General features: G+C 43.7%; 1 protein-coding gene across 1 annotated transcript in view; it reads right to left on the reverse strand.

Annotated features, from left to right (window-relative positions):
• The window catches only part of nfascb (neurofascin homolog (chicken) b), a 37,362-nt gene that overhangs the window by 13,965 nt on the left and 7,245 nt on the right, over positions 1–16,152 (reverse strand). The window contains exons 5-16 of the mRNA XM_063208523.1: positions 15,732–15,922; positions 14,651–14,773; positions 11,400–11,570; positions 9,973–10,084; positions 9,605–9,789; positions 9,096–9,227; positions 8,463–8,606; positions 3,793–3,904; positions 3,116–3,279; positions 2,353–2,500; positions 1,064–1,188; positions 724–825 (exon numbers count right to left, since the gene is read on the reverse strand). Coding sequence (XP_063064593.1) covers positions 724–825; positions 1,064–1,188; positions 2,353–2,500; positions 3,116–3,279; positions 3,793–3,904; positions 8,463–8,606; positions 9,096–9,227; positions 9,605–9,789; positions 9,973–10,084; positions 11,400–11,570; positions 14,651–14,773; positions 15,732–15,922 — 1,709 coding nt within the window. The remainder of the gene's footprint in view (positions 1–723; positions 826–1,063; positions 1,189–2,352; positions 2,501–3,115; positions 3,280–3,792; positions 3,905–8,462; positions 8,607–9,095; positions 9,228–9,604; positions 9,790–9,972; positions 10,085–11,399; positions 11,571–14,650; positions 14,774–15,731; positions 15,923–16,152) is intronic.

Below are 16,152 nucleotides of genomic sequence, written 5' to 3' on the forward strand. Positions count from 1 at the left end.
TAAGAGTTTAAGGTCAAGTGATATAACATATCGTCCCTGTTATAAATGTGTTGTTACCCGAATGGCAATAACCAAGGCGTACCTACGGTAGTTAAGTCTTTTCAATGACTACACAGTGTTCCATTGGTGGAACGGTGTTTAATATGAGGTTACGGATAATTCCACTTACTGTCAGGTGGGGATAAAGTTGTTATATTATTCAGGTTTACTTTTTTATTTGTTTTGGGGCTATTTAGCCTCTGCAGACAGAGCAGTAACATTGTTGATGGGCACCTCAGAAGCTTCTGGAGGGCTACCTGTACCTGGCACCCGCAGGCACCACGCTGGTGACACCTGCTATCAGGGCCAGATTAACATGGCCCGGAGCCCCAAGGCTACAGGTTGCTGTGGGCCCCCCCAGAAGGCGAATCTTGTGAAAAATGTATGTAGATGGTGTCATAATTACGAGCTAGAAATTAAGGACAACATGTCTGCCAACTGATCGTTTTTTCAATATTGCATCTTGTCCCAATTCTGCAATTTTTCACTTTTGGGCAATCAGGGGGGCCCTGGCAGGTGGAGGCCCCTAGGCTGTAGCCATATCTAGCCTGTGCATTAATCCGGGCCTGCCTGCTATTGTCTATTCTATTCTGTTCTGTTCTGTTCTGTTGTATTCTATTCTATCCTGTTCTATTCTATTCTATTCTACGTATTCTATTGTACTGTAATGCTCGTCAGGTTTACCTCTGATTGGGCTGTGGTTGCTGTCGCCGGGTTTCCAGGTGAGCCGCACGCTACGCTCCGAGGGCTCTGATATCTCCAGGTCTGTCGGCGCATCAGGACGATCTATTGGAAGGGAACCGGGGTCAGATATGGGTATGCATAGCTCTGTGTGTGTGTGTGTGTGTGTGTGTGTGATTAGGCTACTCTCAAGTTAAGTGTGATATGTACATATGAATTGCGGACATATAAATAATAGCTAACTAATAAAGTAGTTAAAGTGTGTGTGTGTGTGTGTGTGTGTGTGTGTGTGTGTGTGTGTGTGTGTGTGTGTGTGTGCGCGCGCGCATGTGCGTGCTTTTACCCATGACTTTGAGTCGAGCGGACACTATGATGTCATCGAGTTCTGTTTTGACAACACAGCTGTAGAGACCCTCGTCCGCCTTGTTGACATTCAGGATGGTCAGAGACTCCTCCTCCTTTATCATCCTACAGCCAATAGGAAGAGAGGTTTAAAAAAATATGAGTTGGCTGAAGCAAACTTTTGTTAGGATGATGTCCAGTAGATTGTTACAAAGCCTGTCCAGAGCATGTCCACATGTAATTTCCATGAAACGATGACCACAGCAGTCTGTAGCCTCTTAGTGCAGATGGGGTCGCTGGCGTGCCTATTTAGCCAGGCTGTTCCCCCCCTTGTGACGCAACACTTTCAGCGTTGCAACTAGTCAGGTCAAGAGCAATGCAAGTGCTTTCTGAGTTCCCGAAAATATGGGAACGCCTCCCACTTTGTCGGTAAGCAAACAACCATAAGCAAAAGAAGGGAGGCGGGTCAACCATGCCGTTTGGGAGATGTTAATTGTTATGCTCTTAGTCAGACCAAGTCTCGAAGAGATTTGAACATCAATGATTATCAGGCTAGTGCCTATTCACTATTTTCTGAAAATACTCAACTACATCCTAACAACATTGCTATGGCATTATCGAGAGCCTTAAGTAACAGATTAATTAATTAATTAATTAATTTATTTATTTATTTATTTTGTTACAAGGATAGCCCCTTGAGATGTGCCATCTCATTTTCGAGGGGGTCCTACTGACAGTACAGTACAAAAACAGAAAAGAAAACAAATCAGTAGACATAGACGCATACACTCACTCACTCATTCACTCACTGGCGTTGCTCTCCAACCTACCCCACCACCCAACATGCTACAATATTTTACAAGATGCCATTAGTTGTTAAAGAAATCATATGAATGAAAAGAAAATGAAAAAGAAAATGAAAAAGAAAGAGAAGGAAGAGGGCAAAACAAGACAATAGAAAACCCAAAAACAAAACAGACCATATCCAGAAACAAACGAACAAACAAACAAAAATCGGACCCAGCATCTAAGGCCATTCAGAAACAAGAGCAGGATGTTTCGAAGTAAGTGATTAAAGATCATATAAAAAAAATATATAAGAACAATATAAAGGGAAGTGATGGACCTGAATGAAGAGGGAAGACACAGTCATTACAATTTTGGTGACGGTAAGGTTATAACACAGGCTCCGCGCTTAGTGGTTAACACACAATCTGTGTTGGTTGTCACATAAGCACATAAACAAACACAAGCGCTCCTCCCTTAATACAGCATCTTCTAAATACAGACCTCCGCCCGATGTACAGGGTCTTGTTGTTCTTCTCCCAGTGAACAGAGGGCATCATGCTCTCGTCGTGCTTCACTGCGCACTCGAACTTGGCATCTCCGCCACGCAGAATCACCACGTTCTGGGGCTTCTGGAAGACCTGAGTGGGCTCTGTAATGATCAATAAAAAATGTATGTAATTGTTTTATGCACATGGTATTACATTAGGCCTATATTCTTATTTATTCTTATCTATACTAGTAACTCTTTTTCCTTGTATGACTTGTGCATATTTTCCTTGTATGACTTGTGCATATGAAGAAAGTGACAATAAAAGCTGACTTGACTTGACTATATTTTTGCCACTGCTTTAGAGTACTCCATGTTATGTAAAGCTCTGGGGTCATAGGAGACTTGTAATCCATGGACAGGAAATAATACAGTAAACAGAGTCAAAACAAAACAGATGCTTGGAGGGAGTGAAGTGTTGCATCAAGCTACAAGTACGCTACCATGTGCCAATGTACCATGAATAGGCTTGCATTGCCCATGAGGATCCAGGTTGAAGTAAAGCCTGGGTTATTTCCCAACCGTACTCTATCTCTCACTCCCACTGGCTTCCTGCAGCCATCATCTTCATTGTTCTATCCACAGTAAAGGTAAAACAGGCCATAAAAATGTATTTTGCATTTTAAAAATCCTTGCCTGCACCTCAGGAGTGTACAAACATTGATCCCCTCAGTTGACCAATGGAATACAAGGGGGGAGGAGCTTAGCCCAACTGACCTTTTACTTCCAGCGTGACCTGGTTTTCGTCTCGACCAATGATGTTGCTGACGATGCACATGTACGTGCCATGGTCGTCCAATCGCGTCTTGCGGATCTCCAGTGTTCCGTTTTTGTAGACCTTGTAGCGACCACCCTCTAACTTTCCCACTCCACCCTTTGACCTTTCAGAGAGAGAGAGAGAGAGAGAGAGAGCGAGAGAGAGAGAGAGAGAGAGAGAGAGAGAGAGAGAGAGACAGACAGACAGACAGACAGACAGACAGACAGACAGGGACAGAGATTAAGATAGCAAGGAGAGAGAGAAAAAAGGAAGACATTCACAGAAACGCAGAGAGATCAAATGAAAGAAAGAGAATGTAGAGAGAGAGAGAGAGGGAGTAAGCGAGGAACACATATGGTAGCACATTATACTTATAAAGCTAACACTTGGGATGAGTAATATGTCAGTGATAATGTCAGAGATGTATAAAATACAAATGTTATAGTAGAGGTTGTAGTAGAGAAGTATAAGTCATGTTATGAATGTAATTACAACTATGATACTACAATATATGATATTACAAAGTTGAAACCATGTAATAGCATACTACTAGTGTGCCAATTACAATCCACAACAGTACTTCTACTTCTACTTTATACATCTCTGGATACTGTGCACCAGTGTCCAGTGTCCTCACCAGTTAAGCTCTGGGGCGGGGGCTCCAAAGTAAGGGCAGTCTAGCGCCGTCTTTCGACCTTCGATGACCTTCACCAGCTGATCCCTGGGGCCCAGGATACGCGCCTGCTGGTCTGGGGACAGCACAGAGGGACAAACTGTCAACTGCATCCACCATGACATCACATTACATTTAAGCCAGGCATATGTTTGTTGTGTGACCCCATGGATACAACCATGTGCAGAATGAGTGCACATACTCTACACAGTCTCACCCCAAGTAGTCAATTTTTGACTACTCAATTTTTGACACCCCAAGACTGCAATTTTTGACGTCTTGGGTATTCCTTCCACGTCACATTTTGACTATGTCCTCAAAGGCGCCCCCTTGTGGCAGCATAACGTCATTGAGGTTAGGTTTAAGAATAGGTTTAGGGTTAGGCCACATAGTCAAAATGTGACGTGGAAGGAATACCCAAGACGTCAAAAATTGCCGTCTGGTCCAAGGTAGTCAGAAATTGACTACTTGGGGTGAGACTGCGTTGACATACTTTCTGTAGAACAATCAGAGCATCTGATGCCTGAAGAAGATCTATGATCGAAACGTTGCTCCAAATAAATTAAATCTTTTGCAAGCAGTGTGCAGATTCTTTTCCGCTCCTACATGTGACATTTTTTTTTATTTGGCACCTGCTCATGCTTTTTTTGCTGGATGTGCGTGCTTTCCACTACACTGGATATCATTGACCAATGCAATTTTTCAGAAGATTGTCCCTACCGGTTGTGTTAATACTGCACATTGCGCACGCCTTGGTACTTACCATACAGCAACCATATTACAGCCCTTCGCTGAAATGTCTATCCAAAGGGACTCATGGTATTGGTTACAGTCCCAGGAGCAATGTGAGGTAAGGTGCCTTGCTCAAGGGCAACCAGCCAAATGCTGGTGAAATTTCAGTTTGGCTGGTAGAAAACACCAACTTACTAGCCACCTTGACACATTAGAGTGTGTGTTTTTGGCAAGTGAGATTAACACCCACTAGCCATTTTGGCTGGTGATGAAAGAAAGTTACTTTCAGTTTGTAGAGTATGGCGTGCTCTTATCCAGATGGTTTGTTGGCTTCTTGGGTTTGGGTGCTCTTTAGTCCAAGGTATAGTACTTGCAGGATCAAAAAATGAGAATGAATTCTCTGACTAAGGCACTCCAAATTAAAATGTCTTTATTAATATGACAGGTCCTACATGGACATATTAAAAACAAGGCCCACGCGTAGCGGCATGAGTGCCTTCTTCAGGCACTGCCCTGACATTTTAATTTGAAGTACCTTAGTCAGAGAATTCATTCTCATTTTTTGATCATGAATTTTTTTTAATTTAGAGCCCTAACTGCAAGGTATCAACTGCAAGGTATCAACTGCAAGGTATCAACTGCAAAGTATCAAGTCATAAACCATGATCACTGCTTGGACAGAGAACTGAATGAACTTCAAAGTACAGCTGCATCTACTGTTTTGTTCAACTCAGTGCATCAAATGCTGTGTAACCATAGAGTTGTTATTGTAGTTAATTATTCTTTCTTTTCTAACCACTGGCAGAGGGAGAGAGCAGCAGGGATGAAAGTGAGTGTAGAGCAACCTTTTCTCTTGCACTGCTGCCAGGCTCACTCACTGGCTGGCTGGCTGACGAGCACTAAGATCTCTCTTTTTATTCAGTGCTGCCAACCAGACAGCCTGCTTAGACGGCCACCCACCCCACCTGCAAATGCCACACTGTGCATTAAACCCACATCACTCATTGCTGTAACAATACAGCTGTTCCGGGTTGTTCTTTTTAAACCACTGCTGGAGGAAAAGCGGCGAGGAAGACTAGTCACCAGTGGACCCTTTCTCCTGCACCGCTGTGCTCCGGCAGGCATGCAGACAGGGAGTGGGGGCAAACTGGTATGTTGTCCTGGGCCCAGGGAGATAGGGGGCCCAGAATTCGGTCCCAGTTACATTATATGTGTTGGGTTGCGTAATCTTTCAGATGACTTTGTCCTGGGCCCAGCAAAAGCTATCAGCGGCCCTCAGCTCCGTGTTTGTATTCTGTGCTGCCAACCAGCCCGCCTTCTAAATGGCCACCCCACCTGCAAATGCCAGTGATTGTGCTCATGCCAGTGCCTGCCTGGCCGGGCCTTGGAAACCTACTTAAGACCTCGAACTCAGGTTACCATGGCAACCGAGAGGTCACATTTTTTTTCCCACTTGGCCACATCCGTCAACTCACACACATGAATGAAGATTGCTTTCATGGCACCGGCGGAAACCATTTCCTTTCATGTTGGCTGTATCACACTGAGTCATGATAGTGCGTCGTCATACCCTTCAGGCTGAAGAAATTTTTTTTGGAAATAGGTATTTGAAATATTGCTGCCTGCAGTATAGGGGGGTACCTCAATGAAAGTGGTGTAGTGTGGTGGTTTCATACCGTGCTTATAACAAATAATAAGGAAATAAGATGGTTTACCTGCCCAGTTGTAATATGTAACTTGACTTGAATTGACCTGACTTAGCTTGTTTAGCTCATTCTTTCTAATTTAAGTCACATGAAAAAATCCCGGATATGCTGGTCAGCCACTCAGTCAGTCGGCCATGAGTTTACTTTGAGGAGTAGGGTTGCCACCTTTCAGAAATAAAAATAAGGGACACTTGATTGTTGCGGGAGGTGTGGGGGTCCTCCCCCAGAAAAAAAAGTATTTTTAGATGCAATTTCCTGCATTTTAACCAAATTGTGGCCTGTTTCAGCCTTTGTTATTCATGACACGTCCCGTATCAGTTCAGTAAGTAAGGGATTTAACTTCCAAATAACGGACGATTTTGTATTTCAAGGGACGGGTGGCAAGCCTATTGAGGAGGGTATGTGTGCAACAGGGCTGGACTGACAGTATGGCATACCGGGCATTTTCCTGGTGGGCCGACGCCCCTTGAGGGCCGATGCCCCTCTTAATTTTTATTTTATTTTTTTTAACAAAAGAGACCGGCGGCCCTCGATGTCATGTTGACAGCCCTCGGCCAGGGCGGTTCTAAGGGGTGGCAGGGGGTGGCATTTGCCAGAAATATGATATGCCAGCCCAGGAGCTCCCTCAGATATAATAGACTCAAGCCCCGAAAAAAATGCGTAATAGCGAACGAAATCGCAAATAGCGGTTCAACAAAACATAGTTTTCCCCACACACACTCTTTGATGCATGTTTGTATAGACATCATGGCTGTGAACTGGCACATGTGGGGTACCATTCGAAAGCTTACATTCTCCTCTTTCCAGTGGTATGCATGATATTCAGTTGCCATGTACATTACGACAACACTAACACATAGAAGCAGATGTGTGCTTTTATAGGCCTATCCTGAGGAAGACAAAGTCTCAGAGACAATGCACTGTATTTCATTCTTTTGGTTTTCCTTTTCCAAGTTGAATGTGTACCAATGAAGATTTGTAAGTATATGCCTATGCTCTATAGTCCATGTGATAAATATATAGATTTGTTATGATAGGCTAAATGGAGATTAATGGTAAACTTTATGGTTAATTCCTGAGACTTCATTTTATATTCCTCCTGTACATTCTGCTCATTTTTAAGGCCAAAATAGGCCTATTCACAGGCATGTGCTAATTGCTGTCTTTGTGGTGGAATGGTGCTGTCTGTGATTATGTAGAGTAGCCAGTGAGTAGCCACTAAGCATATTATTGTTACTGCCAATAAATATTTCAAGAACACACCTCTGTGGTTGGGCTGGTGGGGTTGTCATTCAAGTGTAAAGAAATCCTGAACACTGTCCATTCCACCAACAAACTTTAATACAACATTTCGGTGATCTGAACTTCTTCAGAAAAAGTTTGTTGTAGGAATGGACAGTGTGCAGGATTTCTTTACAACTGAATACCAATAAATATACATTTGAATATTAAGTTTAAGTATTGTATTATTTGTAGTTAATAATTTATCCCTCTGTTCTTGTCTTGTCAAGCCAGACTGTTGAGGCAGAAGTTAACTATTTTTGCCTCCCAGACTGTACATTGCAAACCTTTTTAAACCACTATCTGAAGCAAGACGCTCCAAACCCAATAGTGAAGGTCTACAGTATGTGCCTAACATTAGAATAAGTATGTGCCCCCCTCTCTTTGTGTGTGTCCAAGGAGCTGACTTGACTGAAGGTGCAGATAAGGGCAGTTCATCCCCATCTGTTAGGGGCTCTCTTCTCTCAACTTCCAGGTTTTCTGCCAGCTTACATGACTAATTCATAGATTCATTTTACATAAACAATTGAACGTGAGATCACTGCACCTATAGTGGAGTTTTTTGGTACCTGAAAGAGAGGGTTTTTTCCGTTAGAAGACATTAGTTACGTCAATTTAATTGCGGCGCTCCGCTAATTATCGGTATGTGGGGCCGGTCTGAGGCAAAAAATGCCCGGGTCGTTTTGTTGTCCCAGTCCAGCCCTGGTGTGCAAAATACTATGATAGCTCTGTTGATCTTTTACTTATCTGGGCTCTTAGTGTAACAAACATGCACATTTGTCTAAAAAAAGATAGGGTGCAGGATTAGTATAGTCACATGAAAGCTGAAACTGAAGGCCGCGACACCAAGCTCCTGTTTCTCTTAATTGTGACGTTTCGGGCAACGTGCCCTTCTTTTCTTGTCTGTGCCCTTACCCATGACGCTGATGAATGCGTTGGCCAGGAGGTAGCCGTAGGGGTTGGAGGCGTTGCACTGGTACACAGCTGTGGTGGCCTCCGTCACGCCTTTGAAGCTCAGAGTCTCCCCCGACACCTGTCTGCCTGGCACCGGCTCCGCCTCTGGACAACACAACACAACACAACAACACACCGGAACAGAACAGGAAGTCGTAAAACAGAACCTCAAAAACACAGGCAGGCCCGCCAAGGGGGGGACCAAATAGACCTACCATACAATACAATCAAAATTGTAATATTAAATTCACCTCTACGTGTTAAATGGGTGTTATTTTTTTTACCAGAGACTCTAGGAGTATTATCCTCTAAATTAAAACAGTGTAAAATGTAATACAATAGAGAGTATTTGGTACTTCTCTCTAAAGGTTTATCACTGAAAATGTAAGGTCAATTTTCAGCTTGGTTCACCATCCACTGGTATGCCAGTATGCCACTGTATGCTGGGTCTGAGAAGACTGAATTTACAGTCTACTGTGCGATCATGTTTATATGTGAATGTGTATTTTGAAAGCGGTTTGAGTCAACTTCATAGTTATGACACTGTGCGATATACAGTAAATACATGTTGTATTGCATTGTGTTGTACAGTACCGTCCACTGGCATGCCGTTGATGAGCCACTTTATGGTGGGTCGGGGGATGCCATCTGCTTGGCACGTCATCCTTCCACTGGCGTCCCGGGACAGAATCAGATTCTTCGGCTTCTCCAACCAGAATGGAGCACCTGTAGGGGTCCAAATGCTCAGGTGAGACCACAGAGGTATAGAATGCCACATTAACCCATTGGTGCTGGATACATTGACCTATAGGTGCCTGGAGCTGCAAGTATCACTGAGAACTGAACACTGAGAGCATTCAGGCTCATGAGATTTGAGGGTTTTTTTTTATTAAAAATGTTGGTATGTTAGAGCTGAATGAATGCAAGCTGATTGTAGATGCATGTTACTGTACATACTATCAAATGTCAGCAATAAGGTCAAATCACATGCAATGGTTTCAAACTGCACCGATCAGAGTTTATTCCTCCCACCTGAAATTGGTACTCAATTACGCAGAAGCAAATCTCCAACCCAAAATTGTTTTCTGACGGAGGACTCTGACCTTTGACAGTGACGTGAATGGTGCGCTCCACGTATCCCATCTTGTTGGAGGCGGTGCAGGTGTAGTCTCCGGCGTCCTCAGCGGTGGCTGACAGGATACGAATCCGCTTGTTGAAGCTCTCCAGTCGCTTTCCATCCAGGGACACCTCGCCCCAGTCCTTAGTCCACTTCATCACTGGAGGAGGACTGCACAACATACAGATTCACAACATATTATGTTTTTATTTGTAGTTTATTTGGCAGGGACAATGCACTGCACACGGCATGGTCATGACAAAACAGATGTGAAAACATAAAGGCTTAACTATTGCTATAGTCTTTGGAAAAATCAACGGAGGATTGGAAAAAAAACATTAGTTTGCTACTTACACTCCTGTTGCAAAGCACTCCACCACAAACTCCTCCCCCACGAGGACAGTTTTGGAGGTGGCCTTCTTCGGCGGGTACATGAAAGCGGGAGCCTTCTCAGACGGCCTGCGTACTACAGGAAGATCAGAGAGGGATGAGTGCACAGGTGCCTGTGAGGGACATTAGGTGCTGTTCTGTTCTATCATTGTGTCAAGCGCATCAGCAAAGCAGGTTATAATGTGTTATAGCACTCAACGCACTAGTGTTAGTGAGACAAGATTAATCATCAGTGATTTAACTCAGATGTGACCCATATAAGAAATTGAAGCACTGAAAAACATTGCAAGCCAGTTAAACTTAAAAAAGTAAGTTGCCCTGCTGCCTCAAGTTTGTAAGTTAACTTGAGAAGGCCTCAAGTTGAGTTAAGCCTCGAATTGAGTTAACTTACAGTACAAACTTAAGACAGCAGGGCAACTTAACTTTTTATTTTAGCTGGATTGAGTGAGGTAGTCAAAGCAAGGGGAGTAGGAGTGGTGAATAAATAATGTGGTTCAGACTCACCACTTAATCAGTATGGTTTAAGAGGAACCTTAGTAGGACATTTTAGGAATATACACTCTGCAAAACACAACAAGGTGCCAATCAAAACGACAACACAAAAACAACAATACCAATTTGGTTAAAAAATAGTTTAACTTAACAGCTTAGTACTGTTACAAAGACATCACGATGGACGTACAATAGAGAAAAAGGACAACATTAACCAAACTAAAATAAAACACTGCTACTGTAGACAAACTAGGCAAAGCTACAATACTATGCAAAGCTTTGCTGTGGTGCTGATCTCTGCTCTTCAAATCACAAATGCAGAAGATTGAGACATTTCAGAACCATAACAATACAGAATCTTGTAAATATAGGCTTCATAGCCTGAATGTAAACAAATCTGCACAAAAAACAAATGTTACTGAAATGTGCCTGGATACACACACACTGTAGCACCATTAACAATGACAGCAACTCATTGACATCAGTTAGCAAAGTGTAAATGAAATAGAAATAGAAGTACTCTCACTTGTGGTATTACAACACTAGTACATGATCTTAAATGCTATTACACACCAGTTATTCCACCGAAGTGAATCCAATGAAGTAGATCCACTGTATGCGTAGTTCTATACTGTGTACACCTCAGTCAGTTAGAGAAGCAGAGCAAGTCGACCCTTACATTTAGGGCCGCTGGCAGCTTTGGCTGGGCCCAGGACAAAATCAGCTGAAAGGGGCCCACTACCTAATATTAAACATAATGAGGACCCAATTATGGGCTCCCCATCTCCCTGGGCCCGGGACAGTTGATCCCTTTGTGTGTCGTCCCCCCCTTTGTCGGCTTCCCTGCTTACATTCCCTACATTCTATGACATTCCCAGAAGCAGGAGAGAGTAACTCACCTGTCAGTACCTGTAGGATGACAGCGCTCTTCTGGTGGATGGTGTAGGAGTAGGGGAAGCGTGCGGTGCAGCAGTAGTCTGTGTTGGCGTCCTCTGGCAGCACGTAGGCAAAATACAGATCTCCGTTCTCCGCCTTGGACACCCTACGGCTCTGCTTGATGGGCACCATCGCTTCAGGGAGAGACAGCAGACGGGACGGGAGGACGGAAAATATTTTGGTGAGCCAACACGGTGCCAAATGGAGAATATGTATCATCATTTCGTGAGCAGTGGTGGGATGTCATGGGTAAGGGGTTAGGGGTCCTGCTTGTGGCGCAAGGCTTGCCAGTTTGATTCCCGACCTGTCAGGTTGGTGAGGAGTAATTAAGTAAGGGTTAACGTTCGGCGAGAAGGTCGCTACCGTGGAATAGCAGCACGACAGAGAGAATCTTTAGACCCCGACGCGGAGCGGAGGGGTCTTGTTCTCTCTGAAGTGCTGCTATTCCACAAAGCGACCGACTCGCCGAAAGTTAACCCGCTTATTATATGGATATACTTAAATGATTCACACATGGCGGGGGACATTTCTTTAGACCTATTTAATGTTAAGATTGTTGCTGCGCAAAACAAAACAGTGCCGTTGTGGAACACCGCTAGGCAACAGCTAGGTAGCCAGGACAACAGGTGTTGTCTATCACAGCAGCTGATTAGAGTGACAAAAGACCGGACCCCCTGCGGAGTGATATGAAACATTCGCTTTAGCCACTGACTTGTATACAAGCCAGTGGCTTTAGCAGTGAACGTCTTGTTTCCATTGACAGCGGTAGCCAGGACAACGGGTGCTGTCTATCACAGCAGCTGATTAGAGTCTTGTTGAAAAGTCGCTTTAGCAGTGAAAAGTCTTGTTGCCATTGACAGCGGTCTGTTATAGACCAACCCGTCCGTTATCGAAAAATAACAGACGTCCGAACGTTGGGGAGCCCCGTTGAAATGAATGGAGCATTCGACAGATGACGTCACAACCATATAATAACTAGTGATATCCCCCATCCTCCTCCATGACTGAGGTACCTTCAGCATGGTACTGTTCTGCTGCACTGGGCCCTTTGGGTGCCATGTGGGCAGCCCACTTTCATGAGTGTGACATAAATATAATTTTCTTGTGTGCAGTGGAGTGAGGTAATGAAAATGGGAACTTCACAGATGGCTTTCACAAGTATCATTCAAACAGTGATGGAATGTCGATCTAGTATCTAAAGTGAGGGTTGTTCTCTTACAGCTGTAGTGTTGACTCAGGTGTTTATGCATTGTTGTTGACCAATTTATGCCTTGTTATGACTTTTGTCCTATGACTAATGTCCTGTTTACTGTATATCTGCTTGTACCTAATGTAATGTAAACCCATGTATCTTAACCCTCTAGCTACCAGGATTTTTTTTGAATAGGTCGGAATTCTACCAAGAATTCTAAGGAAAAAAAAGACATTTTGGTCATATTTTAAATAATGTCAAATAACTTCAGAAGAAATGAAAAGTGTCAATTACAAATGACTTTCATATTAAAGTAGAGAAAACACACTTTCAAATGGTATATCATTTATGGATAATGAATTGTTCAGTATTCCCATAGAGTGCCTTTGATGTGGATTAAATGATAAAAAATGTGATAAAAATCCGATATTATCTAGGCCTATCTATCTATATATCTATATATTTAGGCCTATCTATCTATCTATCGATCTCTCTATACATCTATCTATCTATCCTTCGTCTATCCATCCATCCATCCAGGGTCAAAGTTGAACAATGATCATGTGACGACAACAAATGTCGTTCACCCAAAAGTCCTGTTTTCAAGCGGTTTCAAGCGGTATAACTGTAATGGACTACACTAGCTAATAATGTTTGAACTAAACCATGCCAAAGACGTGTAAGGATAACCGTAGAAGTGTCTGCGATATCAGACAGGACATGAATGGAGCTGTAAGAAAGTTTCCCCTCCCAATTTGGCACAGGTAAGGCGCGCCAGGCATCACCGAGTAATACGGAATTGAAGTGCTACAAACACCACGTTGGTAAGCTATTATTGGAAGTTAGCATTCAACTCAACGTCTTCACGCACATTTTTATGAAGGACACGTGGAGTAGTAACAGTCCTTGACTGCTTTGCCAAAGCTGACACGCAAAATGAGTAGCCTATCATGCTGCGCTTCCAGATGCGCTGTTACGCAGAGCTGTCGCTGTCCGTTGTTCCAGGAAACTAAGATAGTTGGATACCAACATATGGTTTGACTCTGAAAACACATCGAAGACAGTTTACATTTTTAATATGTAGCGTTTAGACATCGGCTGGACAGTTGTGTTTGCTATTTAGGACCATGGCAGCTCTCATAACAGTTGAACACCATCTCATAAGCCTAATAAAACAACATGATCTAAAAATAGCCTAAATAGTCATAAACATGTGCTGTTGACCATGAAAATAGATCGAAGAGGGTTGGAAGTTTTCATATTTAGTCTATAATGGTTGTAGAAACAGAATGGTTGTGTTTGTAGCCATTCAATCTCGGACGGCCGTCATTTGAATTGACGGCAGATTGCCAAATCGCATAAAGCGGCGCATCTCGTAATAAAATCTAAATACTGAAAAATAATATAATATAAACATATAGTTTTTATACTGAAAATATATCGAGGAGGGTCTGTAATATTGAGCTAAAGTGTTTGAAAGCTGGAAAAACTGCATGATGACGGCCGTTCAGCCGTATTTTCATATGAAAATATTCCGGCCGGCCGCGGCCGTTCTGGTACAGATCCAGCCGGACGTTCACGGCCGTTATGGTAGCTAGAGGGTTAATCATGTCGCCGCCGGTGTGTTTGCCCGGTAATGTAATGTAATGTAAGTGAAAGTGAAAAAGTGAAAGCCCATTGGGAAACTCCAACTCCCATTGTCATTGTGACACAGCACTCCACAGCACACAAGTGAACACTGCACACTGCACACAACGAAATTGCATTTATGCCTCACCCGTGCAAGGGGGCAGCCCTCAGCGGCGCCCCATGGGGAGCAATGCGGTGGGATGGTATCATGCTCAGGGTACCTCAGTCATGGAGGAGGATGGGGGAGAGCACTGGTTGATTACTCAACCCACCAACCTGGCGGGTCGGGAGTCGAACCGGCAACCTCTGGGATGCAAGTCTGACGCCCTAACCGCTCACCCATGACTGCCCTAATGTAATGCAATATCATGTATCTGTAGGGATGTTCCTTACAGCTGTTGACCCAGTAGGTAGTGGGTTCAGGGGGTCCGGGAGGGGGGTTGCACTGCAACACCAGTGGCTCTCCCACGAACACCGTCAATGGCTCCTGGTGCTCCTTTGGCCACGAGCGCGCCTCTGTCATCACACACACGCACACACACGCAAGCACACACCAATGCATGCACAAACACACACACACACACACACACACACACACACACACACACACACACACACACACACACACACACACACACACACACACACACACACATATGCAGGCATAAAGACACAAAAACACACATAGACACACACACGCACACACAGACACACACATGCGCGTGCACACACACACACTCGCATGCATGCAGGCACAAACACACACGCACAAACACATACAGACACGTACGCACACACCACAAACGCACAAACACAAGTAAAGCCAAAAGTAAGGTCACATGCAATATCATAACATTGTTGTGGTTTTTGTGAGCATTTTTTGGTTCAATAATGGATGGATATTCCTTAAAGGAGACTGCACTACGAAGCTCCAAAATCACTAGTAAACATCATCAAAATAGCTACATAGAACAGAATATTAAGTATACAGTACAAATCAAACAAATAAACAGAAAAACTGTAAAAAGGATACGCTTCTGTTTTGTCATTTGGTGCATCAATGAGAGACGGACAAGAAATTTTAACTGGAGAGAAGACACCAGGGCTGCATTTCTCGAAACCATAGTTGCTAACTACATTAGCTACTGTTTTGTTTGCAATGCAATTTCCCATTGCCAACTACCCAAGTAGCTAACTGGCTAACAACTACACTTTCGAGAAACGCACCCAAGAGTAGCACAAATTCAATTCTTTTCTTCTTTTAATCAAGTGCACCAGACAGGGACTAATGTCTCAATGGATATATATCATCTTGATCAGACTCCCGTTTGTGTAAAAACTATAATAATAATAATAATAATAATAATAATAATAATAATAATAATGATAATACACAAGTTTTGTATAGCGCTTTTCAAGACACTCATGAGTGAGTCGCTTTAAAACTATGCAAAAACAATGTAGTGTTGCTCACTGGAGATCCTGAGGTTGATGTTGCTGGAGACGGCTGAACCGTACTCGTTGGTGGCGGTGCACTGGTATTCCCCTTCGTAGTCCTCCGGCTTGCCGTAGAAGAAGATCTCCAGCGTTCCGGAACGCCGCCTCATGGTCACCTGGGAATCCCGCGCCACGTTCAGGTACTTCCCATCCCTCGTCCAGGTGAACCTGCCAACAGGTAGCAGACACAGTTGGGCAGTCATGCATACGTGTAATTAACCAGTGCAGTGCATTGCATTGCATCCTCCTACGTAACTGAGGTACCCTGAGTATGCTATTCTCCCGCCGCAACGCTCGCCTGGAGCGCCGTTTGGGGCTGCCCCTTTGCATGGGTGAGGCATAAATGCAATTTCGATGTGTGCAGTGAGCACTATATGCTGTAGATTGCTGTGCCACAA

Source organism: Engraulis encrasicolus, chromosome 10 (assembly GCF_034702125.1).
Source record: "Engraulis encrasicolus isolate BLACKSEA-1 chromosome 10, IST_EnEncr_1.0, whole genome shotgun sequence".
Classification (NCBI taxonomy): Eukaryota; Metazoa; Chordata; class Actinopteri; order Clupeiformes; family Engraulidae; genus Engraulis; species Engraulis encrasicolus.